Source organism: Anastrepha ludens, chromosome 6 (assembly GCF_028408465.1).
Source record: "Anastrepha ludens isolate Willacy chromosome 6, idAnaLude1.1, whole genome shotgun sequence".
Taxonomy (NCBI): domain Eukaryota; kingdom Metazoa; phylum Arthropoda; class Insecta; order Diptera; family Tephritidae; genus Anastrepha; species Anastrepha ludens.
Window position 1 is genome coordinate 845,428 of NC_071502.1, and position 26,992 is coordinate 872,419.

Consider the following 26,992-nt stretch of genomic DNA (forward strand, 5'->3'; position numbering starts at 1 on the left):
GGCTAAATACACAACAATCATGGCAATAATTTAAACGTAATTGCTGATCGATATATTAAAAAAGGTAACACTCCTGGTATAGATAAAATATCCCACCCCATTCTTAGGCACTTCCCTTCTTCCGTCGAGTCCCGCCTCACGGTTTGATGCCAAAATACAACAGAATTTCGTTGAAACCAATTCCGTCTCACTTCTAATGAACCCATTTGAAAAAAAAACATAAAAACGATGTCTGGATTCCTAAAATACACCGACTTAATCAGAAGTATTTAGAACCGTTGATACTAGTCGGACACCTGATATCCTCTGAACCTAGCGCTGCATGACAAATTCAATTTATATAATCGTTATTAACATTATATAAGTATAATCTTATAAAAAAATAAAAATTAAATTTCAACTTATTCTAAGACCAGCTGCACACATACGACTTTGTTCTTCTTCTTGATTGTTGTTGTTGTTGTAGCAGTATCTTCGCCCTGTCAGTGTAGTGTAATTACCGGTCGTCTTCGTCTAGCTCATCTAACGGTAGGCCCAGGAAACTGGCTGTTTCGACGGGTTGGGTCCAGAGGGAGAGGGGTGTTAGATGAGTGGGTTTGTTGGGGCATGTGAAAAGGTGGTTAGTGTCGTGCGGGGTGCCTTCACATGCTGGACATATGTTTAGTATGTCGGGGTCGATTCTGGATAGGTAGGAGTTTAACCTGCTACAGTATCCAGAACGTAATTGTGCCAAGATTACGCGGGACTCTCGGGGAAGCTAGAGCTCTTCGTCTGCGATGGGTGGTGGTTGGACTCCGATAACGGCATTCGGGGGTCGGGAGCTTAAGAAGGTGGTAAGGGTGGATGTCGATGGATGTCGTTTATGGCCTGTCTGTATACTGTCTGATCCTGGAGTGGTCTGTCTGTTTTGTCCAGGATCTCGTCCACGTAGTTGAGGAAGTGTCTCCTGATGTGCCTGGGAGGTGGCTCGGGCTCGAGCAGGTGTCTGCATGGGTGAGGCCTACGGTGACACCCTAGCAGAAACTGCTTGCCGAGCATTTTGTTGTGCTCCTTAACAGGGAGCATGTTAGCCTCGTCGTGTAAGTGTTGGATTGGGGACATCAGGAGACATCCTGTCGCGGTCCTAATGGCAGGTCTGGAGCTTCGTCCACTGCGTATCACTGGTTCCAGGCGACCAGACAGGCGCGGCATAGTTGAGAACCGGTCGGCCTATTGCTTTGAAAGTCGACAGCAACATTTCTTTGTCTCTGCCCCAAGTGCTGCCGGCGAGCGACTTGAGGACCTTGTTGCGAATCTGTACTCTCGTTGCAATAGCGGTTGTGTGCGCTGAGAAGGAGAGCAAGCTGTCAAAGGTGACTCCCAAAATTCTGGGGTTATTAACCGTCGGTATTGGGGTATCATCGACGTGCACCTGAAGTTGCAGCTTGACCTCCTTTGTCCAGGTGGTAAAAAGGGTCGCCGTGGATTTAGCGAGAAAGGCGGGCGAGGTAGTCTTTTACCTTAGAGCATAGGCCATCAATGTCATTGCCCGACGCCATTATCGTGCAGTCGTCGGCGTATGAGACCAGTGAGACTCCCTCTGGTGGCTGGGGGAGTTTCGAAATGTAGAAATTAAAAAGCAAGGGTGAAAGGACACCACCCTGCGGTACTCCTTGCTTTATTTTTCTCTGTTTGGAGGTTTGGTCGCGAAATATCACCGACGAGTGACGACCACTCAGGTAGTTCGCGGTCCACCTCTTCAGCCCTGGCGGGAGTGTCGACTGTAAAATGTCATCTAGTAGCGTGGCGTGGCTAACTGTATCGAAAGCCTTTTGTAACGCTACTAGGACAGTCCTCTCGCAGGGGCGGTTTTGGTTAAGTCCGCGGTTTACCTGGGTGTTTATGACGGTGAGTGCCGTGGTGGTGCTGTTCACTCTACGGAAACCATGCTGGTGTGGAGCTGGAGTCAGGTGTTCTGTGAGGAGTGGGAGTAGAAGGGCTTCAAGTGTTTTCACTACTGGGGAAAGGAGAGTTATCGGACGATAAGACTCCCCTTGGTTGGCGGGTTTCCCAGGCTTCAGTAGAGGGACCACTCTCCCTAATTTCCACTTATCAGGAATGATGAGAGTGCCCATGGACAGTTTGAAGACCTTAGTGAGATATTCTACTCCCAATGGACCCAGTTTTTTCAACATCAGCATGTTTAGTCCGTCGGGGCCAATGGCTTTTGATGGTTTCATATGTTTGATGGTCCCCTGAACCTCGTCGCTGGTGAAAGTAAGCGGTGTACTGTTGTATGGCAGTTTATGCAACCGTCTGGTGGCACAACGTTTGGATCTGTCGACCGGAGGATGCAGTATAAATTGCCGGCTAAAATAGCTCGCGCATCTCTTCGGCTAGTATACTGGGGCGGCAGCCCTTGGTCGGGAAAGAAAACCCGAGTCATTCCGGTAACGTAGAACCGGCTGCCATGGGAATGTCTTTGAACATAAGCAAACTATTAAGAGAAGTAATTTCCAGATACAAAAAAATCAAATCAAATCTCTTCTTGATTGTCGCGATAACCGCTTTCGCGACTTTGGCCAAGTTCAATAAAGCAAGTACTCATGCAAACCGGCGACTGTTGGACACACCAAATATATATGACGCCGTAAAGCTCATACAGCGCATTGTTCCAACGCCTACGATACCTACCGTCGCCAACGTGCAAAGGTCCAACAATCTTCCGCAGTCTTTCTCTTAACCACTCCAAGGGACGTCAGAAAATGAGGCACGTGAGGGTTTTATAAAGTGTTAGTTTTGTTTGTCGAGAAAGGACTTTACTACACATTTGCATATTTAATCCAAACTAGCACTTGTTAAAAAGAGAGATTCTACGTTGGATTTCAAGGCTGCCATTTTTATCGGTGTTAATGCTGCTTCCTATATATTCGAAGTCTTTCACAACCTCGAAATCATAGCTGTCAACAGTGACGCCTGTGCCGATACGCGAGTGCGTTGTTATTGTTCACCACCAGACCCATTCGCTTTGCCGCTTTATCCAGTTTGGAACAGGCGGAACTAAAAGCGCGGTTGTTAAGGCCGATGGCCGACCGGATAATAAAAGATACATTTTTAAATTATTATATTATTTTTATTAATAGATTCACTAGAAGTAATTATAAGAGTACAAATCAAAAACTTAACAAAATTAACCCATAAGAATTAACATCAAATTCTAAACGATAAGAAATATTTACAAAATAATTAGTACGATAATTAATTATAATAAAAAATAAGATTATCAAAAAAAAAAAAACCTTGAAGCGTTAAAAATGAATTTATAATAAAACAAATATGTATCGCAGGACCAGCCTTCTTATAGATTGGGCAGAGCATACTTAAACTCCAACCGGCAGGCATGCTTTCATCCGACCATATATTGCATAGGAGCTGATTCATATACCGTCAGTTAAATTAGCTCTAAAATTTGGGTAGATACGGCAACACTGAGTTTCTCGCTGCGTGTAAACTTTGTTTTGATTTTCATTGTGCACGTTTTCAATTCATCTATTATTTGTAGATCAGCGTTATAAATATTGAATATTTTATAATGAGAACTCAAAAGAGCAATACTCAAGATAATAAATTGCGGCAAAGACTTAAGACACTTTTTAAGAAAGAAAATATAAAGTTGAATGGTCAATGTAATACTCCGGACAAAAAGATTGGTTTGAATACCAAACATCTTCAGCCGGAATCCTTGAAAGGGAAAAAGAATTTTAAGACTCCTAATGAAGAAATTCCCCCCAAGAAAAAACGAAAACTCGTGGAAAGCGAATTAAAGAAGAAGGCGGAATCTAATCCTGAATCGAAAAAGCTGAAAATAAAAACCAAATCAGTTACTATTCAGGACCGTGGTAACGAAAAAGCCAAATCAAATCAGCAGAGCCTAAAATGCGCAAATGGCACTGCAGGTAAGAAAGATAATAAGTGCTTGCAAAATAATGAAGTTCATTTGCCAGTAGTGCAGTGTTTAGGAAGTCAAAATGGCAGATATCCTGAGAAGGAGGAGAGCAATGTTTTCGATGATGACGAAGGGGATTACAGTTTTGATGATTCTGAATATGATGACGAATTTGACAGCTATAGTGATGATTATTCATCAGATAGTGAAGATCATTTTCAAGAAACCGATAGCTGCGACGATGAAGAATTTGATTATTCTGATTCAGACTATGATAACCTATATGGATCCGAAACTTTTTCAGAAACTGACCCTGATTATGAACTTCCTAAACATATTCCAGAAGACCTAATCATACACAAAGGTGAGTTATGAGTATTTTTCAGTCCTATAGTTTCTACAAATGTATCAAATATGTATAATTTATTTATTTCTTACTAGGAACAGCACATAAATACGACCTCGACAATAATGAATCCCTAAATTTCGATAGTGACAATGATAATCCACAAATTTATGAATTGAGAGCGGAAAGTACAGTTAAAGTAATAAAACAACCAGAGGTTTATGAAAAAAACGCATTGTTAAAGTTGAACGAAAATCGCGTTTACATGACGGAGCCATGCGTAAAACAAAATTCTGTGGAAAACAGTGAAAATGAATGCCCAGAATTAGTACCAATAACGAATAAAGATGCGTTCCAACTATATAGTTCCGAATCTGATTACAGTGGTTATGAAGAGATTAGCAGCGATAGTTCCATTCCTGAAGAGGATATAAACCAAAAGTACATTAATTTCGGACAGAACCTTGGCAGAGATTTTGTTAGCGAAAGAATTAAAGGGATGAAAAAGCTAAAATCAGTTTTTAATATGGATATCATTAATGTAAAAAACTGTATTCCTCTGCCAACAAGTAACATTAGGGATATGAATATGGTTGAAAACGAAGATGGAACTGAAATTAAAACTGCTAAAGTTCCATCAAATATTGAAGATAGCGTATTCATTACTGTAAGAATCTGTGATACTGACCAAACTATTTTCGAAGAGGGAACTCGAGACCTTAATGCAATTCATGAAACACAATGTGTTAGTGAAGAAAAGAACGTTGATGCGAGTATCAATTATCGTCCACAACAGCCAGCATTCTCAGATATAAGCGCGATTTCTGGACCAGAAACATTATCACAAAGTACAACACATTTGCAAAAATCAATAAGTGTTACTCAAGAACATACAAATTTTAGAACAAAATTTTTTAATGCAGTCAACTCTAATCTTGTACTCGTACTTGCGAAGGATCCTTTCTATCTATATGGAACACTTTGTATGACTCTTCTAGCCGGGAAGGTCGAAATATATGGCTATTCTCCACGTCTTAATGAGGAGTGTGAGATATTCTCACCGCGTGGTTGCTGTAGTGTGCAAATAACTACCCTTCCATGTGTTCCAGTTGACAAGGATGAGGAAATTCGTATTAACTTAAAACCCCTCCAGTCATCTTTTAGTTCCAGTGATTTGGAAAGTATTGAAAAGGAGTTTGAAAGCTCTCGAGATGCGGTACTACTTTTAAATCGTAACACTCGCCGGAAGAAATTGAAAAATATTTTCAAAAAATATATGAACGAAAATGTATTTCCTAACATGAATTCTATACAGCCAGACCGACCGTTTTATGCGAGTGAATACCTACTGGATTGCGTTATAAATACTGAAACTGAAAGGGAATTACGCGTGCCGCAGGAGTGGCGAAATTTATACTTTACTCCAAAATCTAAGGTATTACTAGCTGGTGGAAAGTCTGTGGGGAAATCTACTCTTTTGCGTTACCTTCTAAACTGCCAGTTAGAGCATTGTGAACGCGTGCTTGTTATTGATTTGGATATTGGACAGGCGGAACTCTTTATACCGCAAACTGTTTCTTGTACTGTTTTATCTCAACCGTTACTAGGACCTGGGTTTTTTCATAATCACCAACCCACTCGTGCTTACGTTGTGGGTCACAGCAATATAGTACTTTGCGCTCAGGCGTATGTACGCGCAATAAAAAAACTGGTTGATTTCTGCTATTCGAAGGAAGAATTCGCAGAAATACCTTGGTTGGTCAACACAATGGGTTACAATAAAGGATTTGGTATGGAGTTAATGAGTGTTATAAGTCAGTTAATCAGGCCCACTGATATAGTACAACTGCAAAGCAATAGAGACATTAATAATTTTGATGAATTGTTGTACCCACATGTGCTGGCTAGGATACCACGAAACATATATACAAATCATGAGTTTCAATATACTGATAAACCTTTTGAGATTGATTATCGACTGCACGTTTTATGTTCAGCCATATTACAGGAAAGTAGGTATCAGCGAGATTGGGAAATGAGTGCCAAAGATTTACGTTATGTAACGTTTTTATCACGCCTAAGTGACGTACTCCAGGGCAATGCTGAGTGGTTGACGGACTGCGTGCCATATAGGTATGAACAGCATTCAAACAATAAGAGCAATTTTTGTATTTACCTCCACTTTCCTTTTTGCAGTGCGCTAATCGAAAATCTTCACATAGTGAATATGGTTTGCAATGAATCTACGCGCGAAGAGTCAATTCACGCACTTGAAGCTAATATAGTTTATTTGTGTCGAAAAGAAGGCGAAAATAGTGGTCCAGTTGAATGCGTTGGCATTGGTGAGTGCAATTGTAATATCGTTCCCCTTATGCCAGTAATATGAATGTGTAAAACTGGAAATGTGGGGGAAATACAATTTAAAAGTTTAGAAGGTTTTATTTCTGGTATAAAAAGTGATTTGTGGTTTTCTTGTCCGCAAGGTATTACGGGTTTGGGGATAACGTAAAGCATCCAAAGGTTAATTACACAAACCCATTAACTCAAAATTGAAGAATTTGCACATTCATGGTCCTGGCATAAGGGGGACGGTATAAAAACTACATGATACGAATGAATACCCACATATATTTATTTATAGGAATCGTACGAGCTATTGATCTTGTGAGAGTATATTTGCTGCCCGCAATGGCTTATGATTACTTAAAAGAAGTCAATTGTTTGGCTTTGGGCGAAATGCCACTGCCTTCGTCTTTGTTCTCAAATCAAGGGCCAAAAGTGCGTGGGATGTCTGCTTTTCTTTACAACACTGTTGATGCCAGGACTTCAAAGTCTATTAAACAAATCTATCGACGTCCATCACATTTTCTCTCAGGGAAACATAAAAATGTGCTTAATGATTAGCATGGACTTTAATAATTTTTAATGTAAATGAAAATAATCTGCAAAATTCTATTTTTATTTTTTATTTCATGGTACTAAACTTAAAATTCCAATAAATCGAGTTATTAATGCGATAGTACATGTCTTCCCTTAAGTATCCGGCGCATTAGCACACGTCGCCCTTCCGGAGTTGACATACGCGTTTCCCATCCGTGAACATTGATACGTTTTACTTCCCGAGGCTTTGGAAAGTGGCATCGAACTTTGCTTTTAAGGATTGCCCTGTTGAACACATGTGCCTCACGACTTATTATTCCATGCAATACGTCAATTGTTCCGAGGAACCCTCTGCATGATCAAACAATTTTATAAAAGCTAATGAGTTTTAGAAAATATCTTCTCACCTATTAAACACACTCAATAAGGACATTTCTAGCAGAAAATTACTGAAAGGGATAAAACCGATTAGCCTAGAAATGAGAAAAACAGCTGTTAATAAATTGGTACGTTCAGTGCCGAATAATGCTGCAGCTTAACCCCATATCTACACCTTCCACTAAACATGACTTCTCTGTCGATTTTCTGTTTTGACTTTGCCCGGTTTCTAATGTGGTCACCTTGCTGTCATAACATTAACATCTATCTTTTGAAATCGCATCAAGCAATTGCATGAAAATTTAGTTATTAAACTACGAAATGACAGTTAATGTTAAGACAGTAATGTCATGAAATTCGGTAAGCAGATATGATTTAACAGGGAATTCCCGGTCTCCACCAGGCATTTCTCTTTTAATACAGGTGTTTTTGAATAATCTATGGAAGTTGGAGATATTGAGAAAGGCTTATTTAGAAGACGGTGCTTAAAAATTATATGTACATACATATTTCCAATGTATTTAATTGTTCTTCTTGTATAAGATCAGCAAGTAATAATAATCAGAAGTAGTTTTATAAAACTGCAATGAAGCAAAAGGGCTCTTGTAAATATTAAAACAAAAGCAAAAGTAGTTGTAACGATTCTCGATTAAATTCTCAATTGAAATGGCGGATTCGACGTCACAACGACGTCACTCTCTATTATTGTGTTACTGCAAACAAATATTAGTATTACCAAGCCATTCACTGAATTTTTAGAAACATTTCTGCTCCTTTTTTTTGTTTTTTTCTATTCGCAAGAGACCTGTGGCCACAATTGTCAAAATTACAAAAAAAGTAAGTAACTGGCTTGGGAAGACGCCACCTTCATTGAATTCGTCTTGCACATAAATACGTTTATTTGCCAAGGCACCATTAGCGAAAAAAAAAACCAAAAACTGTATTTGGAGATTTTTTATGAGTCGTGATTTTAAAATTTAATGTTAGGCGTTTCATTTTTATTTAAAATACACAAATCTTAAAATCACAATATTAACAAACCATTTACTGAGTATTTACAAATACATTTTTTCTCGCTATCGAAATCGTGCTAAATAAAGTAGAGGTTTTCTAAGGGCGCCACTTTCTGTATTCTGTATACCGTCGTAAAATCCATTTCTGGATTTTTTTGCTTCTTGAAACTGAAGTTTGGCAGCACTGTTAAGAGCAAATGCACCGATGACAGCAGCTGTGACAGGTGGCGCTGTTCCTTGTGCTGCTGTTTTGTGGACTCTTTTCTATTTCATTCACTTTGGTATTCGCTTTTAGCTTTTATTAGCTCCGTCGTTTTTTGCGTTCATTCAAGTGCGAGCTGTGCTCCAACAATAAAGTTATCGTGTTTTATATGGTTTTGTGAATCGTGTGTACCGAAAAATCGAAAACAACAAATGTAAAATATAGGAAAAGGTGAATAATAATTGTAATGATCAGTGAAACTTAATAAAAAGGTTTCAAGTTAATCGAATTAATTTTTTTGTATTGCCGAAGAAGGCCCTGGAAAATAATAAATATTAGTGAAAAATTTATTTATAACCGAATATTTTACTTAACACCGCTTTCTGAGATATACTGTTGGTAATAATACATAATCAGGAATTCATCATTTATTAGGAATCACAGCGAAAAAGGTGAAAAAGCTTTTCCATTTTAACTGAACTAAAGGTAAGCACAAGTTAATATTCCTAAATTCTACCTTTGATACATATTTAAGGCAAGGCGCTTTAAACAGGTAGCATAATAGCAGCAGGGTTGCAGCTTTGATTTTTTTCTAGTTTTTTCGTCTTCAAATTGTAAAATTCGGTTAAAATTACTCTAAACTGTCAATGTTTGTTTATAGATATAGAAAAGCAAAATACATTGCTCTTGTTGATCTTGCGCTACGGCTACTATCTGTTTAATATGCCTTGTTTAAACGTATATACGTGCGTACGTACAAATATGTATGTATGTCTGTACTAGGTAAATGTACATAAAATATTTAATCGATTATGTCTACATAATGTGCCAAACTGCTAACGTCCGCAAAACCAGTCTTAAAGCAACCATGTTTTGTTGCACCCAGTCGTACTTCGGCCTTATTGACGCTTAAACTCAATAGGGGATATCAATCTTTTTGAGGCTTAAATCCCCAAAAACAACGAACGTAAGGAGTAGTGGGAAGGAAATCGATTTTTGCGCAGTTCTATCTGCGAAAATATTTTAACTCAATTTGGAAACGTGGAAGTGGCAAGCAACACCATTTCCACTAGGAAAGTAAAGCAATTATTCCCTTTATGTTAAAAAAAGTAGTATGGCACATTCTGCAAAGTTGGACATGTGGTAGCATAGTACCGATTACAACAGCAACATTCTTCCTCGAGCAGAGTTAGTGGAGTCTTAGTCTGTTTTCCCTTCGTATGTGTGCAAATTTAGCATTAGCTCATGAGCATTTTGTTTTCGTGTCCATGTGTAACATTGAATTGTGGTCTTTGTTAGCTAGCTAACAATTTGCACATTTACCATTGACAGATACGGTTAGATAGGTAAGGAGAGGGACCCCGCGTAAGGTACGCGAGGGAGGAACGTAAGCGGACATTTTTATATGTATTGATGCTAACTTAAGTTCTCGTATTTGTTGTTGTTAAGGCCGGACAAAGAGAACCAACACCCTCATCTTAAATACTCTGCTGCGAAACACTGATGAGGGCAGCTGATGTGCGTTCATACATATTGCCGGCCCAGTAGTTTATAGAATAGAGTCGATTATTTATGAGGGTGTGTGTTTATACATTAATATATTAATAGCTGTTTGTATGTTCGTTGCAAAGGAGACGAAAGATTGGTCTTTTCCGGATTTTACATTTTTTAATTGAGCTAAGTACATACCTACATACTGCGTATACATGCATACATACACATGCATACATACACGAAATTATTTTATAGTGAAGTTTCTCCTATTCATTTATTGGTGTTTATTCACTATTTTGAAGTACAGCAAAATCTCGAAAATCCAGATAATTAAAAATCAGATGATATCCGAAATACCGAATTGTCCGGATTATAAAGTAAACAAAAAATATTTATTTATTTACAATATTTATCTATTAAAATATATATATGTTATAATATTAAAACTAATACAAGAACGAGTACTAGTTGCCAGAGCCTAGTTGGATAAAAAAGTAAATATGTATATTATTAGCAAATAATAATAAATCACAGTAGTTAAGTTACAATCTTTTAAAAATTAGTTATAGCAGTTACATATATTGGTGACAGAAACAGTAGTTAATAGAATAGAAGGTTTCCTGATATTTAAGATTAAGATAAAGATGGTCAGCTGATGGGTTATTACCGCAAAACGGGTGTTGTTGTTGGGTACCTGCTGTAAGGAGGTGTAGGTGTGTGAGCTTCGTATGTCCTATTCTGAGACGGTCGTATCAAGGTGTATTACTTGGGTAGAGAGCTGGCTTGCGCATGGCGTTGAATGCAGCATATTTATACTTAACCCTTTGAAGCACACATTTTACTTACCAACCGCTTTTATGATTGCATGTTATTTTAAGGGTTTCAGGGGTCGCTGATTACGAATCTGAGGTCAGATTTGAGAAATTCAATATGGCGGATACAAAATGGCGGACCTATTTTTTGAAAACTTGTTGGATACTCACCAAGTTTGATATTAGGGAGTTTTTGGGGTCCGCCATATTGAATTTCTCAAATCTGACCTCAGATTCGTAATCAGCAACCCCAAAAACCTTATAGTATCATGTCCCATCTTTATACATTATGTACTTTGTTGAAAAATGAATTTTTCGTTGAAAATAGACGATTTTTTCAATTTGTTTATCTGTAATTGTTTATAAATTCACGCAAAACAATTTTCTTAGTTTCAGTTACATTCTTTGATATATGGATTATCATATAAATAAATTTTCTCGGTCCCATTTTCATAAATATGAAATCTGTAGAGAAAAGTTGAGAAAAAAGAAGGTGGGAACCTGGCTTCCCACCATGCTTCAAAGGGTTAAACGTATTCCATTCTGCCAGTTTAATAGAGTCAAAATGTTTTTTTTATGTGTCTAAACTGGAAACAATGGGCTCGTTGATGGCATAAGTCGGGCAATTTTGTCTGCTCGGTCATGAAACAAAAAATAAAAAAAATCAGCAGTTCAGCATCATTGTATCAATTTAATCCCAAATATTCTTATTTTAAATTTATTTTTATTAACTTTATTTTTATTACTGAAAAAGCTCCTCATAAAAATATCTGCCGTTTAGAGTCGGCTTGAAACTGTAGCTCCCTCCATTTGTGAAACAACATCAAGACGCACGCCACAAATAGAAGGAGGAGCTCAGCCAAATACCCAAAGCGGGTGTAAGCGCCAATTATATACATACTATATAAACCTCCGAACGCCAGATATTTTTTATGAGGAACTTTTTCATGGGAGAAATACACTCGAAGGGTTTCCATTGCCTGCTAAGGGGCGACCGCTATTAGAAAAACCATTTTATTAATTTTGGTGTTTCACGGAGGTTCGAACCTAGGTTCTCCGTTTTTCTGAATGGTAGTCACGCACCAACCATTCGGCTACGTCGGCCGAACATACATACACGTATATATGTATATATGCACATACATTATTTAAATTTCTATATTTTCATTTGGCCAAGTTTTGTTTAATTTTCCTTAATGCCTCTGAGACCAACGAGTGTTTTAAAACGTCATCCGTGACAAATTCGCGCTCTTCCATATCGGGAGCGAAAGTTACAAACCAACATACAACATTTAACATGAGAGTGGTTCAACAATTAGAAATGAAGTTAAAAAATATTTTGGGGTAAAGTGAGATCCTGAAATTGTCCGCAGTCCTCTAAGAGAAGCTGATTTCCATAATTTTTGGTTACGAAAGAAAGCTAAACTTTTTCAGATCAGACGGCAAAAGCTTTGTTTGGGAAAAACCAAAAGCCGAGCTACAACTACAAAATCTTCACAGCACAGTAAAACACGGTGGTAGGGTATGGGGAGGCAGGTCATCTGAAGGCACCGGAAAATTATTTTTTATTGAAAGTATCATAATATGGATGGGCGTAAATATTGGGATATCTTAGAAAACATTTTGTTACAAAGTGCCACGATATTAAACATTCGCGGCAATTTTCGCTTCTATTAGAATAACGACCCGAAGCATAGATCGGCCATTGTACGGAATTGGCTCATTTAGAATTACTCGCATATTAAAAACGTCAGCGCAGTCGCTAGATTCGAATGTTATTGATCGGTTCTACTTAGATAAACAAATTCGAAACCAATCTGTTGTTGACAAAAGGGGATACACCTATAAATAAATAAATAATTCATAATTTACTACTTTCAACTCAATATTGGGTTTAAAAATGTGTCTGTGTCATTTTGGCTGTGAGCCAATGTGTTTCTGCTTTTTCAATTCCTTTGCATAAATAGAAGTGATAGAGGCTTACGCGTTGCAGAAATTTTCCCGTTCTGCTTTCTAGGAATAGTGCCACCCATTGAAACTTTTTCTATTTTTATAAAAAAATGAAATGCCAACTGTATAGGGCAAACTTTAGACAAAAACTCAAAGGAAACAAATATGGACGCTCACACAGTTATCAACGCAAATTCGGCTGATTTGGAGCCGATTACTTCCACAACGTACGCAGAAATGAACACAAAGTATGAGTCAAAGACGTGCAGTCATTATAGCTTATGGTGGTGACTAGATATTTTATTGAATATATTGCGTAAAATAAATATTGTATTATAGGCCCATGCAATGCAGTTTGTTAGAATCGAATTGGTCAAATAGTTTCCAAGTTATGGCGGGCACGCTATACATGTGCTTAAAAACTATTAATCTCTAGATGTGGCAACTCTTATCTTGTGGCAATTTCTGTCGAATCATCTGGTATTAATATTTAGTACTCTCTCTGTATTGCCAGTAGTTTCGCGAACTTTCTTGATTTGCATTAATATAGGGCCCGCCATCTATCGTTACGGATTTGAACTCGGTATTATTTGAAGAACGGTAACACTTAGCTGTCATCTGATTTGACAGAAAATTAGTTTTATTCTTCCGCTGAACGAAAATGGTTGTGTATACGCTCAAAGAGCGCTGGGAAATATTGCGACATTACTTTGAAAATCATGATAATGTTGCAGAATGTGTACGAAAATTACGTACGGCAATGGGAAGAAGAAAAGCACCGAATGAAGCGTATGTGCGTTACTTTGCGAAAAGTAAGAGAAACTGGGTTGCTTATTGACAAACCAACGCGTGACCGACCAAAAACCGTGCGTACACCCGAAAATATTGCTGCTGGGGCCGAGAGTGTTCGTGAATCACCAGGAACATCAGTTCACCGTCGTTCTCAACAATTGGACATTTCGGAGACATCATTGAGACTAATTTTGCGTAAAGACCTTGGTATGACGCCGTACAAAGTCCATATGAATGAAGTTGTGTTCCATCATTAACCGGAAGGATTGTACTTCAAAATAAAAAAAACAGTTGGGAAAAATATTGAGTAGTTTTTTTTAATTCCGTAAAGTTATATGGCGGACCTTGTACATACATTTTTGAAGTTTCTCTTTAACATACTGCAAGTGATTCGAATTCGTTCTATTTTTGGCCTGTTCCCTTACTGTGGGTGGGCTGAAGTGCGTATGGCAACGCTTTTCCTGTAACGTTTGACAAAATTCTGTTGTTAGTTGTTCTTGTCGTTCACCACTTTAATGAACGTGTTTTTTGTTAAACGTTTTTTTGTTAATTGAATTTTTTTTAAGTTGCGGTTGGTTATTTTTTTTTTTCAAGTGGAAACCGTGGTTTGAGATCCTTTATTCGCTGATCCACGGGATCGAGCTGACATATGTAGGTAGCCACGTCCGTTTGCTAAGACAGCTGCTTGGGTGGATTTCCATATTTCCGCCAATCGTACTGCTGGTATGCATCAAGTCACTGCAACTATGGTCACCTTGTGGTATTTACTACAGTCTGTGTCAGAAAAAAGGAAACGCGGTTATTCATGAAGTGTAAAAAATATATATTTAAATCTTTTTTTACATAAAAGTATGTACAAAACTATGAGTCTCAATTACTCTATAAGCTGTGTAGTCTCCATCGTTGTCGATTATATCCTGACATCTTCTCGGCATGCTTTGAAGCTTTTCTGCGTAGCTCGTCGACAAAGGACCAGATTTTGCGAACTTGACGCACGAGCTGTTCGACAAGATGCGTTTTCATAATCCCCCACACACAGGGCCGTAGAGAGCATATCCGGGCCCGGGGGAAAATCCGGGCCCCGGGGGAAAATTGCAAATGCGGGCCCTTTCAAATGATGTCTAATTCATATAAATACGTATAATCTCGAGTCCGGGCCCCTCTGAAAACTCCGGGCCCGGGGGAAAAAGTACCCGATGATTCCACATCACAACAAACTTTTTTGATTTTTTAATAATTTTTGCAGCCGCGGCGTAAGAAAATTTCGGCCCTTTCGAATGCGTGTATAAAAATACCGCCCCGAAACGCTTCGTGTACTTCTCACTCATTTTTGTTTGGTTGCGTTTACAGAAAAGTTTCGAACGACACTAACCTGAGTTAGCACTGGCGTCGTAGTCCTTGAGTGGGACTATTACGCAGCAAAAAGCAGAGCGAAATATATCTTGGAGTTACAAGAAAAAAACCGGTTCTTTTCTTCTGACACAGACTGTACATTCGCTAACGTGGGAAGGGCTGCAAAATGGTCTAATGCGTCCAATTGCCCTGTTCGGGCCTGCGCAGAGAAACAAGTTGAGTTATGTTTCTCCGGTGAGCTTCGTGGAACCGTGGAGGTTCCGTTCGGAGTGTTTAGAAGAGCCACCGCCCCATTGGGTGAAGTTGAAGCAGGGTAATGCTGAGGGCGTTTGATGGTGAGGGAACCAGGGGCCACACTGTGGTCCACTCCTTGCATGTTTAAAGGCTTGAATAGATCTTAAGGTGCCTTCATGCGTTGCATATATATATTCTTAGGGTTGGACTCGATGCCAGCCCTGATCAGAAATGTTTGAGGCACCTATCTCCAACGAAAGACGAAGATCCTTAAACTTTGCATCTGATAAAATAATAAACAGAATGAGCTAGGCTTTAGTGTCCCCTAAAAAAGTTTTTTATAGTTTGAAGACATTTATCTCTATGTTTACATGTTTAGCTTTTCGTTTTCATTTTGATGTTACCCCTAAGAAGTCCCTCATAATCTTAAACTGCTCGTAGTTTACTTTAGTTTTTTGTGTTGCTTAGCATCTTCAGAGAAATTACGATTCATAATTGTTTTCACTTGAACTCGCGCCCGGGTTACTCGAGTACGTTCCGCTGCAAAGTGGCAGAGTGGCAGTCGCATGCGCGATTTTCAAATGAATGTACGTGCGTATGCAAGTATTTGTGTGCTGTTTTTTTGTTTTAAACATTTGGGTGTAATTTCTTTAACAAATTTCACATTTGTATGTATGCATGCATATAGTAGCTCACAGAAGTATTTTGCATAATCCCTTCTATGTACAAATTTCAAATTTCTTATGTATGTATGTTTTAAGTAGCCGAACTTACTTTTATGCGTATTCTTATTGCTGCGCATTTCCAAGCAAGTCCAAATATTGCACCGTTAAGTAATTATAACAAAAAACTCAGAAGAAGAAACAGCTGAGATTTGAACATGTGCACTTTCAAATAGTTCTCATGCACCAACTCATTCAGCTACGGCTTCGGCAAACGGCGGCTTTTAAAAATGGCGCCAAAATGTCGATATTGAATAATTTCTAGACGGTACCTTGTTCAAACTCAATATGAAAATGGTCGAACTTTAAGAACAGCATATCTCGAAATTCGTGATTCTTTTGGTTTAAGTAATCGTCCTTATGAGTCGACAAATCAAAAGTTTGTGAGAAAATTTCAAGAAACTGGTTTTGTCAAGGATAGAAAAAGAATTGGCAAACCAAAAACTGGACGTTCTGTGGAGAATATTGCTGCTGTAGCGCAAAATGTTGCTGAACTAACTTCAACATCGATATCTCGACGTTCTTAACAATTAGGCATTCATGAATCGACTGTTTGCCATTTTTCATATACATACCTCATAATTGTTAAGTATTTGGTGTTTTGAGGAAAATAATGAAACCCAAAAGAATCTAAAATTTAACTACATATTTTATTTTAAAACAACATCTAGGCGCTTGTTTAAAAATACCCTTTACAACTGAAGTAAACGTATTAAATTTTTGAACGTTGTTGACATACAGGAACAAAAAAATTGAGTTGTTGTTGTAGCCAGAAAAAGTTTCCGTGCTCAAAAAAATGAAAGTAAAAAAACTAAAACGTTTTAAACTTTTATGAGAAATGTTTAGTCAATAATTTCCGAAGTACTTTTTTTTAAATAAAATTTTACAAAACAAAAATCTTCACTTCAACGAACCAGAAAAAGTTTCCGTTCACATGAAAACAGAGATTCCCCTAAGAATGCAGTGGCATATTCTTACCCAATAACGGTTTTATTCTAGTTTGTAATTGATTTTGCTGTGACAACATTACTTTGGAGTTATTTTAAAGTTTTTGTATACAAGAAATAGCGAGGACCCCTTAAACTAAGGGAGTTAGTGTTGGCGAGAGAAAAATTATCCTGAAACTTAGAAATGAAGGCAAATATTTCCGCCGAATTATGCTAACCATAGGAAGAAGTCACTCGGTTGTGCAGTATGTCGTGCAAACATACAATACAACTGGCTCAATTGTGTCAAAGCCACGTTCTGGTCGGCCTAGCAAATTGACCGTACGTGAAGAACGAGCCATATTGCAATCAGTGAAAAATAATCCTCGAATTACGGCTTCTCAAATGTGTTAAATGATTTCAAATTCCTTTGGCAAGCATGTGTACGACGATATTGTACGTAAAATCCTTAAAGAGGATGGGTATCACGAACGTATAGCACGTAAAAACCGCACATATCCCAAATCAACAGAAAGAAACGCATGCATTTTGCAAACGAATATGTTAACAAGCCTCCAGAGTTTTGGGAACGTGTTCTATTTTCGGATGAAAGCAAATATTGCATATTTGGCATTAAAGTAAGAAAACTAGTGTAAGAGCATTTTTGCGCTCGAAAATGAAAATATTGTACCAACTTTGCACCATGGCGAGAGAGGTGTGATGGTCTGGGGGTGTATGGCGGCGCAAGGAGTTGGCAAATTTGTTTTTATAGAGTCAACGAAATATTTTAAAGACTAGCATGATGCAAAGCGTTCAACAGTTGGAGCTTGGGGATGATTTCTGGTTTCTTTCTCTTTTATTGGCCTAATTTCCAGCGTTGTAACGAAATTATTCGTAACGATTGTGCGCTCGTTATAACTAGCGATTTTGCAAGCTGTAAACATTTTCGCCTTGGTTTAATTCTCATTTTTCGCTTTCATTTCGTCCTATATACCACTTTACTTGTAAACAGTATGTCGCCTGGACCCAAATTTTGTGGCTTTCGTCCGTCCTGTACGAAATCCTATAATACTGTATGCTTGGATACGAACTGCACTAGGTTTATTTTTGCTTCGTTTTGTGCCATCTGCATCACAAAAACATTCGTTGACATCAGTTTGTCCTTGGATTTCAACATGCGTTCTATAATTTAATGAACACCATTCGAAAATTCATGTGGTTCGATTATGGCGTCTTTCTTGATGTCTGATGCATCATTGTCAGGAATATAAGCGATAGGCGTTAATCCGTTGACTGTTTTCTCGAAGTTCTTCGGCAGCCCTCTCGCATTCAAATCATTAGCCAATGCTTCTACCAGTCGTTCTTAAAAATTACTACCAAAATTTCGCGCATGTGCTCGAGTATTATAAATTAAATCAATTTCATCATTCATTATTTCCTTTTGATTAAAGTAGCACACACAAAATAACGCGTAATATTTATATTAATTTTATTTGCATTCAAAATTCAACGTTAATCGATTGCGATGTGAATATTAACATATCTCTATAACTCTATCTCTATATAACTATAATATATCTAGACGGATTTTTTCATAGATCGGTGGCTTATAAAATTTTAGTAAGCAACCTAGAATTTCAAACCGCCAGCTTAATTTAAAGTATATTTTATTCCATTTGAAAATATGAAATGCTTCGATTCATGTGTCAGACGAAGGGTTAAGAGAATAAGCATCAGTAAATATTAAAATTCCATTTCTTGGAATAAGAGCGTAGCATCACACCCATTCTCAGGCACACACACACACACACACATTATGCTCGACTTAAAGTGATAGGCTAATAGTGATCCGATATTGCTGTACGAAAATTTATACACGTATGTACATATGTACATGTGCATTTGTTACTGTAATTCTTTGTTGCCATAATTACTAGCAATTAAACTGCATACAATTTTTGATACGGGCGCAGCGGGCTGAATTATTCGATCGCTTCCAGTTCGAATAGCGCCAATTGCCAGCGATGTGATGTGCGATTGGGTCGCCTGGTTAGTCGGGCGACTGGTGTTCAATTTTTCTATCTACATACATGCATACATACATATGTATATAAATAACGCGACTCGCTCAGTGAGCTGATGATACGTTTATTCATTTGTTCATTAATTTCTAGTAGTTGGCCATTCTGCACGCAGCTCAGAGTTATTGTCACTCAAATCAAGAATGTTTTCGGACAATCTAGCCTGTACTTGTATAGATGCACATACATATGAATGCATTATTGAAGCGTTTCCTAAGCCTTTCTGTCCGCGATATCTGCATGTTATTTGGTTTACCCCGACACTCTGTTTCTGTATTTAGATCGTCACAATTAAAAAAATCTAAAAAAGAGTGCACAAGATATAAAGAGAGAGTTCGCTGTTGCCTGCTAGTGCCACATAAGACCGCGTGGTAATGGCAAAGTACAATAAAAAGGCATTCATACACACACATGCATACATACGTATGGATCTCATGTATGTGGTTGGAAGTATGTATTGTAATTGATGTCTGCATGCTTGCACTTCCATACGTGATATATATGTATGCACATATGTATATACTCATATACCATAGAAATCCACTTCTGGCTAAGAGGTGGGTTTGCTTTTTTTTATCATGACCACCACAATTTGGCTTGGTTGTTTCTTTCGATCGCTTGTAATTGAAGTCAGTAATCGTGTGCTCCACTCTCTTTTGTGTGAGTCATCGACTTTTCTTTTGTAATTACGACTTTGATTGAGTTCGATTCGATTCCCTTCATATGAAGTAGCTTGCGCTTTTAGATCTCATGCAATAGACAAATATAACCACTTAAGCGGAAAATTTATGCGTGGCTAAACTAGCAGCCCACACATAACAAAACAGTTCAGATAAAACGGAGAAAGACGTACCCTTCCTTAATAACATTTGTATGAACAATGTTTTACCTTAACCCCATAGAAAACGAATAAAAATTATCATGAGGACTCGCATCATTCTTAGCACCATTAAAATCCAAGTGATTTCGTTAAAATCGCCGTGTGCCTGTTTGTATTTCCCGCCAATATGGTATCAATTACATTAGAGCTCGTATGTATAATTATACATAAATAATTATGTTTACTTATTTATTTATTCATTCTTATTGAATCTACAAATATATGATTTCTAACAGACTACCACAATAATACTTAAGGGAGGGGTCTAGGGTTTGACTTTCAAAAAATCGATTTTTTGGAAATAGCTTTTTCTTATAGTAAATCATCTCAAAAATATTGTCCCAAAATTTCAGCTCAATCGGAGCAAAACTTTTGGAGTTATAGACGTTTTTGTCCCCACTCCTCTGCGACAGCTGCGAGCGTTTGGAGCGGAGCGTTACGTTTTTCTCGAAACCACTTTTTCAAAGTCCGTGACTATTAGAACTTCAACAATATTTAACCGATCCTTTTCAAATTTGGTATACAACTTCTATATATAAAATACTTCCCCCCCACTGAGAGATTTTTCACTTTTTTGTTTTACATTAAGGGCGGTTTCCACTTATACAGCGAAAAAATCAGTGAAAATCGCACTTTTTGCTTCAAAAACGCGCTGGCAACGTAAAAATGAAAAAAAAAAAATCGGATCCAGTGGGGGGGAGGTTTTGGTGATAATTTAACCAAATAATTCTGTTTTTTTTATTTCAGGTGATTCTACAACTAGATACGATAGTCACCGCAAATCACCTTTTGGAAAAGGTGTTTTCGGAAAAGTTACCTCACCGGCTTATTTCCCGATATTTTCTTACAAAAATTTAGTACAATATTGTTGAAATGATGCTTTATAATGTACAAAAAGTTTAAATACATTTTCACTATTCATATCCCTAAAGCAAAGTCTCAAAAATTCATTAAAAAAAATGCTCAAACCCTAGACCCCTCCCTTAACGATAATAGTTAATAGACAGTCAGTTACGTCACTAATGAGGGTAAAGCAGAGTGAAAGAATACCTCCTATTTTGCAAAGACTTCAAATTCATCTTTCATCATACGAAGGAATCGGATCAACAAAATAGAAAATTCAGCGTATATGAATCAATCTGAACCATAACTTATAATCTGAACCACTATATAACTTAAATGACGCATAAAAGAAAATTTGCATCAAAAATTACAGCCAGACCCGAAACTTTATTCATAATGGTGAAGTAGCAGAATGCCTTGATTTAGAAAACGATATCCGAAAATATTTCCTGAAATTTATGTGAAGGCTACTTTCATCACACGCAACGTTATTGAGGTCTGTCTGGAGCTTACACTAGTTGGAAAGACTGAAATTAATTAAAAAAAAAAATAATTAAATCGTCTGCTTTCGAATTCAATAATTTAGATATACGTATCATTAATAAAGATTATAAAGAACAATGGACCTAGAATGCTGCCCTGAGGGGCACCGAAAGAAGTATAAAAAATATTACCAGAAATCCAAAACTAGGCAATTTGGAGTTTAAAATTGAGTGGTTGACTTTGTCAAAAGCCTTAGAAAAGTCTGTATAAACTGTATCGACCTACAAAATTCTGTGAATACAGTAAGATTAGTGGCGTTTGACCTGCCAGCCATGAGACTATGCTGGTTATTGGATGTGTAACGCATTGCGACCTGCAATTAATAACAGAATTTTTGGAATATACTCGTATAAGTACATATGTAGGTGTAAAGGATGTGACCTTCCATTCATCTATAGAAGCTCCGAATTTTGACGACTTATTAAAATTAATAAGAGAGTGTAGCGCAGGACATTTCTTGAAGAAATAATATGAATAACCATCTTTATCCGCAAGTGAAGAGCTTTCAATACAGCGAACAATTCCGCTAAGAGGTTTCGACGATGGGTCAAAAGTAGAACTTAAAAGTCCGCGAAGAGATCTCGAGTAGAAAAAGCAAAACTCTTAAAATAAAATACTTGGGAGGGAATTGTAGCGTAGGAGTTTTTAGACTCGACGCCAAAAAGCCTTTGGGTTAGACTTAACATCCTCGAATTTACGAATATAGTTTCGCTGGGGTACGTAATCTAAAATGCCGAAAAAAAGATCGCGAATTTACTAATCAAATAAAAGTAAAGACACACTTTCATCTGCTTCGGATTCACCAACATCTAGCGAGTACTGAATAAATCAAAAAAATCGCTTAAAGCGCTCCAGTTGTTTCTTTCTCGTGCTAATCGGCGCCAGTTGGACACACCAAGTGAAGTCAAGTTCTTCTCCACCTGATCTTTCTAACGCAGAGGAGGCATTCCTCTTCCTCTGCTACCACCAGCTGGTACCGCATCGAATACTTTCAGGCCCGGAGCGTTTGTACCCATTCGGAAGACATAACCCAGCCAACATAGCCGCTGGATATTTATGCGCTACGCCTTGTCTATGTCGCCAACGTGCAAAGGTTCGAAAAACTTCCGCAGAATCTTTCTCTCCAACACTCTAAGTGACGCTTAATCGGATATTGCCATCGTCCAAACTTCTGCGCTATACGTTAGGACGGGCGTGATGAGAGCAATTCTCCGTTGGATTTCAAGGGTAGCATTGCTCTTAGTAGCTCTTATTATACATTGCGGCTAAAGTATGCAAAGTGTCCTTACTTATACTTTGAGTATTGACATTAGCAGCCTTAACGTCGCTAGATTATTGTTGCTTTCACATAAGAAATTTTCGTTGGGCGAGCAACGGACTCTCTAGCGGACAGAGAAGTGGTGAATAGAAAGCGGTAACTGTTAGCAGATATCGCCATGATTTTTTTCTGCTTACTTTGTAAAATGTCGCAGCATACCTGCGACTAAGAATATACATTTTCAGAATATCTGAATAAATATGCTGAAACTCGGCTAATAAAGTCAATTCGTTCGAGTGCTTGTCTGGGCGTGCTAAACAATTTAGCTACCAATTCCTAGTGTAATACTCATCATTCATTAAAATTTAGAGTTCCACGTTGGAACATAGGGCCACAAATACTCATGGTTGGAAAATTATAATTTTTTCGTGCTAAATTGCCATTTATTAATCAATCAGTCGATTCTGTGCCAGTGCCTCATTTTTTCAGTTTAAAAAAAATCTAGTATTAATATTTTTTTAAACGTAAGTATGTATGTCTACATATACATACTGTAAATTTTCGTTGCAAACTAAACTAAAGTTCCTAGAATTCCAAGCAAATGTTTATCTTTCGAATAGCTTAGCATTCTGAATCTATTACAGCTGGCATTTAGCAATTTGGCTGATAATTGAATTCTTCATTTATCTTGTTTCCGTTTGATTTTTTTCTGTTTGCAAAAGTTTCGTCTGTGAACAGAATACAGAAGGTGGCGCCTTCCCAAAACAGCTGCTTAACGTCGCTAATTTGACAACTGATTACGTCAGTATAGCAAATAAAGAAACATTTGTTTACAAGTTACTTTTACTTATCTGCAAATATTCGGTGAATGGCTTGTTGAAAATTGTGAAAATAAGATTTGTGATTTTCAAAAATTTTTAAACAAAATAATACACATGAAGCGCCACTTGTAAAATTGTGAAAGCGCGAATTATAACAATACCTTCAAATGCATTTTTTTCGATTTTCCTGTGTGTTTGTGCGTATAATTTCTTGTGTTTAGCAATTTCCTCTTGCTTTTGCTTACTTTTTCTCTTCTTATTGGTTGTTTATTCGGTGCACTGACTTACGGCAAATGGGACTCTATCATTCTTGCATACATATCTACATACTCATATTCGACATCGCGCCATCTTCCTTGCGCCATGCGAATGCTTATGCTTCGATTATTTTACCCAAAGCGAATCCACACAAGGTGAGTTCATTGCTGCTTATATGTTTTCTTGCTATTTTCTGGTTTGAATGCCATAGACCCCTGCTTCTTTATTTGTTTATTTAGATTTTCTTAAAAAAATTTGACAATCCAGCTACCAAATTGCAAAAAACGAGATATGTATTGTACATGCAAATGTGGTTGCTCCAGCGAAGATATCTTCCATGAATTCGCCGACTTTACAATTTTGCATAGAATAAATTTGATTCACAATCGCACGGCAAATACGAAGCGGTAATTCACTTTTCTTTTCGTGAGATATGCGAATATGTGTGTGTTTATAGAATTTTGATTTGTTGGGATTGCTCGGTAGTGGAGTGGGACTCTTTGACTTGTCGGCCGTTGCAGCGGGTATCCGACGGTCTAATCGGACGTTAACGAACATGCAAATAGACTATGGCAGTGGTAGTGCATGTAGGCATTTGCGTACGTTCCATCGTGTGTGCATAATGCCTGTTTGGCCGAACCTCTTTATTTTGCTTTATTTGCCATTTCTCGTTTTGCTTCTCTTCGCCTTTCGCTTTTTCAGCCCTTTCTTCCCAAAAATTACTCTCTGTGAGTTTGTTCTTCATACCATTCCAATTACGGCAGTTCTTTCCTGGCCTCTATAAAGTGCTTTGTGTACTGGAAATTTACTCCTATTCATGTTCTGCGGCATTTTGGTGGAATATGCCTATATGTATTTATTTTTTTAAGTTTTATTGCCATTGCCTCTGCAGTCGCCATTGACGCTACTGCTGCCGTCGCGGGAGCTGTAGCTATCGCCGTTCCAGTTCATTGATGATGACAACCATTTAGGCTTTACGAGTACTTCTAGCACAAGCAAAGAAAAAAGATAGAGTCGGGAAAAAGCGCCATTGGTAAAACAATCCATTCAAAATATACACAGGCGTATAAACAAACAAAACACGCGTATATGCATACATATGCATGTGTATATACTCATATTGAGTGAACCACGGCGACGGTATTCGTTCGAAATATTTCGGTTATCTGTTCCAGCTTTAATAAAGCATTTTCGGTCTTTTTTTAGATTTTTGTTTGGAACTTTCTTTCGGTTTTTAGTGTCTATCTGGTTGGGAATTTCGTCATCTCGCTTCAAAAACGGAACGTTGCATTTCGGTGCTCATTTTAGCTTTTACACTCATGTAAACTTATATACATACATACATACATACATGCATACATATTTCGTTTGTTATACATTTTGTTGTCTGTTTACAGTCGAACCCTTTTAACTGCAACTATTTGTACTGCATTTCTGGGTTATTTGAAGCATTTTACCAATTTTTCGAAAGTTTGCTTGAGTCGAAATCCGAACCATTCGGTATTTTTAGTTGCAGTTAAGTGGGTTTGGCTGTATTCAGTGTTTGACTTTTCTCGTATTTGATTGTTTTAAAATTTTCTTATTCAGCTCGTTTTTCATTTGTTTTTTTTTTATTATTCTTTCCCCATCTCTTTATTTTGCCTCATTTTATGAGGATTCGCGCGTTCGCCATATTGGATCACTTTTTGGGACACCATGTGTTGTTTTTTCGCTCCGAACGCTAGCATGCGAGTATTTATTTCTTTTTGGTATTAATTACTGCGTCAACGGAATTTTGTTTATGTAAGTGACGCATACATCTACAACAAGAGCGTGAATACGTTTGTGTAACTTTCCGGTAATCGCATGTTTTGACCTTTTGCCATGTCGCTTTAAGATGCTCACGGCTGCAGTTCAACTGATCACAATGGTCTAAAATATTCTCAGTGTTCGGCTTTTTATAATAATTCATTAAAATATTTGTGCAAGTAATTATGAATTGATGCATACGTGTTCACATAAGTGTATTTACTATGCACTACGTAATAATGCACTACGTTTAATAATATAATTTCGGCATTGACTGGCAAACAGCACTAACCGGGTCGTCGTGGTTGACCATTGCTGATGCAAATGGATTACTTTTCTAGTAACGTATTATATTTCGATCGTCTTTAGCGGATATTTTGTGCTTTTGTCCGTGAGTCTCATGCTTATTTTTATAATTTAAAGCATTTGTTACCATCTGTGTAGAACATCCTATGGAAACTTGAATTTTCTTCCATGCTTTTCCTTGTTTTCTTAGCTTTTTTTTCATCGCGAAAAATTCGTTTACCATTGCATTTGTAGCGCTCACCGTCGACCGAAATGGCGTTTCTATCAGCATTTTCAGAGAAAAATGGGCTCTTAAATCTGCACCAACCTGTCACTCTTTGAGTTTGCATTGACTCCACGACAATAATGTGGGTTTTGTCTGTTAATATAGCCGTTTGGGCTTCACCATATTGACTTTAGAATATTTGCCAACGTTGTTCAATCGCAAATCGATTAATTTCGTTCCGGGGAGATATGACACCGAATTTCGGCCAAGATTTCCAGCGGGAAGCGCTGTCGCTTTCAAAATAACATTTGATAAAAAGCAACCACTTCGTGGACCACCCTGTATAATAATAAACACCACTTTCATTTATCTGGTTATAAATTGACCCACATTTTAAACGTTTTCTAAGGTAGTTAACTCGCTCAGAGATAAGATACCGAAAAATGTGACGGCAAACAAAATGGTCAAAAATCGGATATTTATTCATGAAATAACTATTTTACAAGTCCCTTATTAATTTGAATATCTGTGGAAATTGATTGAAACTGAACTGAGTGTTAAATAACTTTACCTTTGAATCCTCCCCAGCGCTCTGCAAGTTATTTTAAAAAAGATTGTAGCATATTTCGTTAAGTAAAATTTAATTTAAAGAATGAAAATAGCTAATAAACCCTGTGCAAACATGATTTTACGATTTTCTATGATTACTCTTCTTGTGGTTTCGGATAACACTGTGGAACAAATTCAGGTTAGCAAAAATTAGGTCCATTCTGAGAGTGGCGGGTGAAAATAGAGGCGAAATTAGAAGACCCGTATCGCGCCGTTTGTTTATGTTAGTTCGAATTTTTTTTTATTCGGCCTTCGAAGTTTGCAGTCAAATGCCGATTTTCAGTATATTGTTTATATGGTTTTTTGGCTATAACTCGTCGACTAATTGATATTTTTTCAATCTGTAAAAGCCAAATTATTGCTAGAGACCTGT

At 37.6% G+C, this 26,992-nt stretch overlaps 3 protein-coding genes across 13 annotated transcripts in view; 2 read left to right on the plus strand and 1 right to left on the minus strand.

Annotated features, from left to right (window-relative positions):
- Positions 1-3,464: 3,464 nt before the first annotated feature.
- LOC128866796 (polynucleotide 5'-hydroxyl-kinase NOL9) lies at positions 3,465-7,290 on the plus strand. Of its 5 annotated transcripts, none has more exons than XM_054107779.1 (5): positions 3,466-3,935; positions 3,984-4,289; positions 4,367-6,404; positions 6,468-6,613; positions 6,913-7,290. In XM_054107779.1, exons 1-5 carry the CDS (start codon positions 3,572-3,574, stop codon positions 7,173-7,175), a joined length of 3,117 nt encoding a protein of 1,038 aa, XP_053963754.1. In that variant the 5' UTR covers positions 3,466-3,571; the 3' UTR covers positions 7,176-7,290. The 5 variants fall into 5 exon arrangements, with proteins under 5 accessions (XP_053963753.1, XP_053963754.1, XP_053963755.1 ...); XM_054107780.1 differs by having other exon boundaries at positions 3,987-4,289; XM_054107781.1 differs by having other exon boundaries at positions 3,999-4,289.
- LOC128866798 (39S ribosomal protein L34, mitochondrial) lies at positions 7,210-7,676 on the minus strand. Its single transcript, XM_054107782.1, has 2 exons — positions 7,559-7,676; positions 7,210-7,502 (listed from the first exon to the last, which is right to left on the minus strand). The coding sequence occupies exons 1-2, from the start codon at positions 7,582-7,584 to the stop codon at positions 7,280-7,282; spliced, it is 249 nt and encodes an 82-aa protein (XP_053963757.1). The 5' UTR covers positions 7,585-7,676; the 3' UTR covers positions 7,210-7,279.
- A 1,097-nt stretch (positions 7,677-8,773) lies between these two features.
- The window catches only part of LOC128868419 (dystroglycan 1), a 66,182-nt gene continuing 47,963 nt past the window's right edge, over positions 8,774-26,992 (plus strand). Inside the window, exons 1-2 of one of the 7 annotated variants that reach the window (XM_054110488.1) lie at positions 8,774-8,975; positions 9,162-9,230. The gene's annotated coding sequence lies outside the window, so the exon portion shown is untranslated. Of the gene's footprint in view, positions 9,231-25,431; positions 25,494-25,590; positions 25,891-26,992 lie in introns of those variants that run through there. The other 6 variants (XM_054110489.1, XM_054110492.1, XM_054110493.1 and 3 more) reach the window with 6 other exon arrangements.

Excerpts from the sequence above, each read along its gene's own strand:
- LOC128866796 (XM_054107777.1), top strand. The coding sequence starts at position 3,572 with ATGAGAACTCAAAAGAGCAATACTCAAGATAATAAATTGCGGCAAAGA. Across the intron at positions 6,405-6,467 it reads ACGGACTGCGTGCCATATAG|TGCGCTAATCGAAAATCTTC; the intron begins GTATGAACAGCA and ends TCCTTTTTGCAG. Across the intron at positions 6,614-6,912 it reads AGTTGAATGCGTTGGCATTG|GAATCGTACGAGCTATTGAT; the intron begins GTGAGTGCAATT and ends ATTTATTTATAG.
- LOC128866798 (XM_054107782.1), bottom strand. The coding sequence starts at position 7,584 with ATGTCCTTATTGAGTGTGTTTAATAG. Across the intron at positions 7,503-7,558 it reads TTATTGAGTGTGTTTAATAG|AGGGTTCCTCGGAACAATTG; the intron begins GTGAGAAGATAT and ends TTGATCATGCAG.